This window comes from Spinacia oleracea, chromosome 1 (genome assembly GCF_020520425.1).
Source record: "Spinacia oleracea cultivar Varoflay chromosome 1, BTI_SOV_V1, whole genome shotgun sequence".
Classification (NCBI taxonomy): domain Eukaryota; kingdom Viridiplantae; phylum Streptophyta; class Magnoliopsida; order Caryophyllales; family Amaranthaceae; genus Spinacia; species Spinacia oleracea.
Window position 1 is genome coordinate 129,486,183 of NC_079487.1, and position 7,924 is coordinate 129,494,106.

At 35.0% G+C, this 7,924-nt stretch overlaps 2 protein-coding genes across 2 annotated transcripts; one reads left to right on the top strand and one right to left on the bottom strand.

The window, feature by feature from the left end:
* The first annotated feature begins 358 nt into the window (after window positions 1-358).
* Window positions 359-3,297, top strand: LOC110802378 (asparagine--tRNA ligase, cytoplasmic 2). Its single transcript, XM_022007830.2, has 6 exons — window positions 359-988; window positions 1,192-1,431; window positions 1,537-2,148; window positions 2,261-2,511; window positions 2,608-2,796; window positions 2,894-3,297. Exons 1-6 carry the CDS (start codon window positions 497-499, stop codon window positions 3,075-3,077), a joined length of 1,968 nt encoding a protein of 655 aa, XP_021863522.2. The 5' UTR covers window positions 359-496; the 3' UTR covers window positions 3,078-3,297.
* A 531-nt stretch (window positions 3,298-3,828) lies between these two features.
* On the bottom strand, window positions 3,829-4,830 carry LOC110802329 (cysteine-rich repeat secretory protein 55). Its single transcript, XM_022007777.2, has one exon. It carries the CDS (start codon window positions 4,795-4,797, stop codon window positions 4,012-4,014), a length of 786 nt encoding a protein of 261 aa, XP_021863469.2. The 5' UTR covers window positions 4,798-4,830; the 3' UTR covers window positions 3,829-4,011.
* Window positions 4,831-7,924: the final 3,094 nt, after the last annotated feature.

A 7,924-nucleotide genomic window follows, 5' to 3' on the forward strand; every position in this document is an offset into this window, starting at 1 on the left:
GTTTTGTCTTGGAGAAATAGAGATGTTAAAACACTACTCCGTATTATGAAGGGTGATATACTGATATCAAAAGGTCAAAGACTAAAAACTTGACGAGTTCCCTCGTAATGTTCTATTTTGGAAAGCCGTTATAAAAATGAAACAGGAAGCAAACTCCCGCCGTCGTACAAACCGCGAAAAACCAAAACCAAAACCAAAACCAAAGAAATACTAAACCCTCTCTGCTCTACTTTGCTATTGTGAGAATTCATATGACATAAAACATGGTTGTAGAATCTTGCAAACTTCTAAAACTCCTTTTCCTCCCTCCATCAAAACCCTCCAATTTAACAATTAATTTAATCTTAATAAATCAATTACTTCATAATCAACTTTCCCAAGCAAAGCATTTCTCCAATCTCATTAAAAACCCTCCAATCTTCTTCCCATACAATATCAAACATTTCAACCCCACAAATTACTACTAGCACCAGATTTCCTCTGTTTTTCTCTGATAATGGCACCTAAAGAAGAAGCTTCTTCCGCGGCGAATGAAACACCCAAAAAAATGGCAACACTACAACTACAACAACAACAACAACAACAACAACAACAACAAGCTAAAACCCATATTCCAACTTGTAATTATTCCAAGAGGGTAGTGCTTAAAACATTGTTAAGCCGTGAAGATCGCGGTGTGGGATTGGTTGGTGAAAGGATTGTGATTGGAGGGTGGGTTAAGTCTTCTAAAGAGGTGAGGAAACAACCACCCTTACCCCAGCCTGATACTCTACCTCAACCGGGGCCGAAAACAGGGGAGAAGGATGTGACTTGTACTGAAATTTTGCAGAACCGGATGCCTATTTTCCGTACATTCTTGAAGCTTTTTGGGGTTGGTAACCATGCGGAGAAAGATTCATTAGGAGGGTTAGCACACAGAGTGCAACATCCTGTATTTTCCACTGTGTTTTTGCAAATTAGTGATGGCTCTTGCATTTCCAGTCTCCAGGTAACTTATTATGCTGTTTATTGCAAATTCTGAACACAAGATATCGAGTACTTCTATTCTCTTTTGAACAATTCAAATACTTTAATTTGATCATATGGTTCATATTTTAATACCCTTTTGATATTAGAGGTGATTTTGATCAATTAGACCCTTTTTTTTTGAAAATATTGAGTATGTTATATTGATTTCAACAAAAATTACAGGTTGTAGTGGAATCAACTCTGGCTCCTCCTGGACAAATCTTGCTTAATGGTACTTGTATTCTGGTGGAAGGTATAATACAGCCGCCTTCCACAGGCGGAAAGCATAGTATCGAGGTTAAAGCTGAGAAAGTGTTACATCTTGGTGTAGTTGAAGATCATGAAAAGTATCCTTTATCCAAGAAAAGGCTCCCTTTGCATACTTTAAGGGATTGGGCTCACTTTCGTCCTAGGACAACTACTGTAACAATCCTTTCCTTAACAATTGATTCCTTTTTTTTTCGTAATCTTTTGCTAATTATAAATGTTCTTATGTTCATTATATTAATTCCATTTCTCTGTATCTAGATCGCTTCTATTACAAGAATCCGCCATGCTCTTACACAAGCAACTCACAACTTCTTCCAGAACAACGGCTTCCTTTACGTGCAAGTTCCTGTAATCACCACCACAGATTCTGAGGGTTTTAATAACAAATTCAATGTTACTACATTACTTAATAAGACTAAATCAGAAGAAGAACCAACCAAGGGAAGTTCAAGAAATGAAGTAATTAGTGGTGTTAGCCTTGCATCCATTAAGGCTTCACTTAAGGAGAAGAGTCACCAAGTGGAAGAGCTAAAAAGAACAGACAGCAATAGGGAAGCATTACTTGCCGCGATTCAGGATCTTAAGAAAACAAATGAGCTTGCTTCACAGTTAGAAGCTAAAGAGAAAAAAGAGAAAGCAAAGACTACTTCTGCCATGGTTAAGCCTGATAGACTTGATTTCACAGATGATTTCTTTTCTTGCCAAGCTTTTCTAACAGTTTCAGGCCGGCTTCATCTTGAAAGTTATGCCTGTGCTCTTGGTAATGTGTACTCTTTCGGTCCAAGATTTAAGGCTCAAACATCTCATTCTACTAGGCATGTGTCCGAGATGTGGATGGCCGAGGCTGAAATGGCTTTTTCAGAACTAGAGGTATCCATCATTATTCAACCCCTTCATTGATAACATTCTTATTTATTCTGTTTTCCAATATTTTTGATGAATGAGGAGTAATATATAGTTTTTTTTTTCCTGTTTTTTACAGGAAGCTATGAGCTGTGCTACTGATCTTTTGAAGCATTTATGCAAATGGGTTCTTGAAAACTGTACTGAAGATATGAAGTTTGTCCTTAAACGGGTGGATCAAAGCATTGTTGGCCGTTTACAATCAGTGGTGTCGACTAACTTTGAGAAAATTCCCTACTGCAAAGCCATTGATATTCTGAAACAGGTCAGAGAAAAGAAGTTTGAGTTGAATGTCGAATGGGGTGTTCCTCTTACTGAAGAACATGAAAGGTAAGTACTTTTATTTCATATTTGGTTGTCTTGTCACCTATTATTGTACTAATTGAGTTAGAAATCTAACAATCCTAATCATTTAACTCAATGAAGCTACTTGGCTGATGAAATCTACAAAAAGCCAGTAATCATATATGATTATCCCAAGGAAGTTAAGCCCTTCTATGTTCGCCAAAACGATGATGGGAAAACAGTTGCTGCGTTTGATGTTATTGTACCAAAGGTAGGAGCAGTGATTAGAGGGAGTCAGAATGAGGAACGCGTCAAAGTGCTACGTACCAGGTAATGCTACTTCTTGTACCAAATACAAAAAGGTAACAAATGAAGAATTGCATGATTTCTAAGAGTTGGTTTTTTTCTTGGTGAAAAAATGTAACAGAATCAAGGAACTAGGGTTGTCAAGTGAGCAGTATGAATGGTACTTGGATCTTCGTCGAAATGGAACAGCTAAACATGCTGGATTTAGTCTCACCTTCGACCTTATTGTTCTTCTGGCTACTGGAATCTCAGATATCCGTGATGTTATCCCATTTCCAAGGAGCTATGGAAAAATTAGCAACTAATATCTGCAACTCTTTTCAAACAACTTACTGTAACACTTCATCAGGGTCCGAAATATAACAAAAACCAGAAGTTATATATATATACTTCGTATATGATAAATGTATAATTATGTAAATATGTAATGTTGTACTCTCTCATCCATGTAATTATGTAAGTAAATACCATTACAAGAGTATAGTAATGTAAATGAAATGAAAGCCTTGCATATTTGTTTTGTTATATCGTTTTTCGACACAGTAACAAATTAATTTGTACAATTAGTTGTCAAATCGTCCTTACTTTTTCATAATCAACTCCGTATAAGATATGATTATTTTTATAAAAAAATCCATTAAAATAGTTGTGTTATTTGACTAGTTTCTTATTTCTATCTTTTCTTTCCATCACTTTCCATGACATCATTGGAGTACAATGGCACAACAGAATATCCAATCATAAACCATTATCATATTAGGAAAGGATTAAAGGTGACAACTTCTTCGAGGTTGGAGAGGCGGCATGCTGTGATGTGTGAGCAAACACATCACAACGCCAAATATTCACCATTTCTTTAAAAAAAAGTACCATTCATTAAAAAAAAAGTACCATTTCGTTAAACAGAGTACCATTTCGATAAAAACATGTACCATTTTGTTAAAAAGAGTACAATTTCATTAAAAATAAAGTACCATTTCGATTAAAACATGTACCCTTTCATTGAATTTTTTTTGCTGTTATGTTTTTACATAATTGACCGCGATTTTTACTTCCTCCAACTTCTTCCGAATATCAGTAGCAAACATTGCAATTTCGTACAAATTATTGTCAAACATAAACAAGATAACACAATACAATTTGTTTCCTTACATTCAAAAAAACAACTTGGCTAGGTAAAGCTTTATTTTCTCTCTTTGCCTTATTAAGTACATGTTTTAATCTTTTCGGGCAGCTTAATTAAGGATGATTAGTGAGCGGTTTCATTAGAGAATGACCCTTGTTTTTAGGAGATTGACCATCCAAAGGGAAGAAATAAGGGTAAAGCTCATATCTAATGTAACAACTACTATACAACACTCTGCAACCCTGACTATTACTACAGAAACCCCCAAAATTCTGAATAGCTTCACCCAAACATTGAGCACAAGAGAGAGGAGATAAGTCCCTTGTGCACTGAACCAATGCATATAATGTCTCAAAATCTGTCAATTTCTTCTTATCTTTCGCTAATCCACCACTCGAAGGCTTCACCGCTTTGGACACGATTTTTTTGAATATATTCCCCAACTCATGGTTAAACATATCAGGGTCTGTTACATGTGCTGTGTTTGCATATAAGAAGCCATTTGAGGTATCCAAATGAGTAAAGAATTGATCTTGACTATGCCTTAAGAAGCAATAGTCATACCAAATCCGAGCATCAGATTGGCTAGGACAGAGTTCTCGGACCTGTTTGGCCGCGTCTTGGATGCAGGCCAAACAGTCCTTGGACCCTAAATCACCTCGGCATTGAGCCAGGCCGTAGACCGTGTTATTGTTTTCGCCGTATGAGGACTCAACAAAGGTGGCACCCTGTTGGAATTTGGTGACTATATCAGTTAATAAGTGGTCTATGTTGGCTGATATTGGGCTGCTACTGCTTATGAGGGTGTTTTGGTTGCAGTATTCTGTGGGATTATCAGCTGAAGTATATGTGACTGACAATAAAAGTAATGCAACAAATAATTGGGATAAGGAAGACATTTGATAAAAGTTTGTAATAATTTGGTTAGTTTCTTGCAAATTTGGGGAGTTTAAATAGTGGAGTATGGTCAACTAATACTAGCATTGATGTGGCTTAGAATGCTGCAGACATTATTGACGTTATTTCCGTTTGATTTATCAATATGTTTGAGTGTTAGGACAAACACACAATGTTGATAAGTCAAACGGAAAGAAAAACTAATAATACTTTGACTTTCACGTGGTTCGATCTTCTAATCGACCTAATTAAACTATTTCTACAAGATAGTTTTCATATTTTTCTTGTTATATTTACCAAAAGACAAGATAATTAATATCCATATATTTGTTATATTTACCAAAAGAAATATGTATATATTTTTGGACAAATTATTTTGACCACCTAAAAAAATCGAAAAATGATATTTTATCACCTAGAAAAATAAAACTTGTATTTGACCACCTAACAAAATAATAAAGTTTTTTGTTACCACCTAAAAACGGAAAATTTGAAAACATCGTTATTAGGGAACAACTACTCATGTGAGTTACGTTGTTTCGACTTGAATCAGTTACGTTGTTTCGACTTGAATCATTGTTGGAATTGCTAGATGACTTATCTCCCTCCATGAAGAGGGCTCCATAAAGGATTATTCATAGAGATAGTAAGACCAACAATATATATATTGCTTGATGACCACTTAAATCCTAAGATATATTGGTTTGGCCAGATTATTTCCTGGTGATGGCACCCACTTGGAAACACTCAAGATTTATGGTACTTAGTGAGTAATTAGAAGCAACCTCTCTTCATCTTAAACTACTTTTTCCTTTGTATATAGTTCATGTTTTCCATGCTTTGTTCTATAATCGACTCATTCTTTGAGTTGCATAAGTGATTGCAGTGGCTATATGACACTTGACTACTTGAGTATACAATTCAGTCGAATCAAAGTAACTCACATTAGTAGTTGCCCACATAACGATTTCTTCAACTTTTCTGTTTTTAGGTGGTAAAAAACAACTTTTATTATTTTGTTAGGTGGTAAAATACAAGTTTTATTTTTTAGGTGGTAAAAAACAATTTTTTGATTTGTTTAGATGGTAAAAAACAATTTGTCCTATTTTATTTTTTTTTAAAAAAATATATACTTCCTCCGTGTTTTAAAAAGAGATACACTTTGACCGACACATAATTTTACGATCTAGAGGGAGTTGAATTTATTAAAATAAGATGAGAGTGATGTAGTAGGTGAATTATTTATTATAAAAAAGATGATGTGAGTAAGTGTATGTGAGGACACAAGTAAGAGAGACATGTCAAAAAAAGGAAGTGTATCACTTTTTAAAATACGGTCGTTTAAGAAAATTATACGATATATCTCTTTTTAAAATACGACCGTTTAAGGAAAATATATCTCTTTTTAAAATACGGAGGGAGTACGTATATATTTATATATACTTTTTATATTACTTCCTATTAAAATAGACACCTGGTGGAAAAAAAATCCAATAAAACTTTTTTTCACCCTTTGTTAATTTATTTATTTTAATATTAAAAATCAAGACATTTTGGGTAAAATAGACCAGAAGTCTAGCATTGTAAGAAGAAACTGTATTAAATTTATACTATTTGAATTTATTGTCAAAATTTCTCTTTTTTATATGTACCCTGATAGAATTCTCCATGTACTAATGTTTGCTTAACATAATGCTAGTACTTTTTATTAAACATATTGACTAGTATTTGAACCAATGTATCAAAATATCATTAAGTTGTCAAAAGGCCACGAAACTAAGTTGATTCGTGGATAAGAAATCAAAGCACGTACATCCAAAACTAGCCGCAATTAACCGTCTATCCAAAACTAGCCGCAAATAAAAATGAACATTTGACTGATACAAGCCTAATCGTAGTGACTATTCCCTTTGTCCCGGAATACTCGACCCGGTTTGACCAGCACAAAATTTAAGGGACTTGAATTGACTTATTTAATTTAATAGGTAGTAGTTGATAGTAGGGTATTATTTTAATGTAGTTGGTGGGTGGTGGGTTAAAAGGTAGGGTTGGGGGAGAGTAGGGGTTGAATTTTTAATTATTTTTTGGGGTAGGTGGGTTAATAGGGTTGGAGTGAGAAATAATATAATATTGTTAGAATATTTCCATTTTTAGAAACAGATCAAGTATTAAGAGACGGCCCGATAAAGAAAACAGGTCAAGTATTACGGGACGGAGGGAGTATGATTTTACGTATATATATACATACGACTAGTAGTTAAGATCGAAAATTAAGCAACTAGTCAAATCGATCAATTAATCCATTGTTTTATGAAGGATACCAATGTGATTGACAACCGATGTGCTATTTTGTTTAAAATGGAGAAACATAGAAGAGTTAGCATTAGAATGCCTTGATTAAGTTAGCCAGATGTCACGTGATAACAGCGTCACACTTTCGTTAGATTAACTAGTCAAGACACTTTGATACACAACTAATGCTAAATGTTGCTACGAAAGTTTAGTGAGAAATTGCTAAGGCAACAAGTCTTTAGGCATTTGAAAAAGAATGTTTTGTATTGCTTAAGAGAGTTGTACAAGTGTTTGATGATCTGTACAAATGAATAGCGAGGCCTATTTATTCGCTCTAGTCTTAGAGAGTTCTACATCCAGAGGATTCTATAAGCTCCTTGAAAAAGTATTCTCTATGAATTTAGAATGTTCTCACCTCCACATAAATCTTTAGATACAAAGAGGCTTTTAAATTTATCTAGGAAAAAATATGTGCAAGGATTATCTAGGCTCATTCAAGGTAGAACCGCCAAGAAAAAACTAAGCTAGAATGCACAAGAGCACTCCAGAACCTTTCAGAGGCACCCGAAAAGCTTGTTGCACCATCGGGTCTGTGTGGACCTCAAAACCCATTCTAGCCCAACCCGTTGTCTTCATTGGGACAAAATATGTGGGATCCCCAAGTTACAGCCCAGTCAAAACCCATTTGACCACCAAACAACCCATTATTACGTTATTGTCTGTCTAGTGTTCACTAAAAATTTATGGCTATTAATTTCAATAGGGGGTGGGTGCTCCTCTTACGGCCACCGCCCAGGCATCTCGCATTCAGACCCCATAGCCAATAATGTTGCCTTG

Coding starts and splice junctions, on each gene's coding strand:
- LOC110802329 (XM_022007777.2), bottom strand. CDS start 4,797: ATGTCTTCCTTATCCCAATTATTTGTTGCATTACTTTTATTGTCAGTC.
- LOC110802378 (XM_022007830.2), top strand. CDS start 497: ATGGCACCTAAAGAAGAAGCTTCTTCCGCGGCGAATGAAACACCCAAA. Junction 2,149..2,260: donor TGGCTTTTTCAGAACTAGAG/GTATCCATCATT, acceptor TGTTTTTTACAG/GAAGCTATGAGCTGTGCTAC. Junction 2,797..2,893: donor GTCAAAGTGCTACGTACCAG/GTAATGCTACTT, acceptor AAAATGTAACAG/AATCAAGGAACTAGGGTTGT.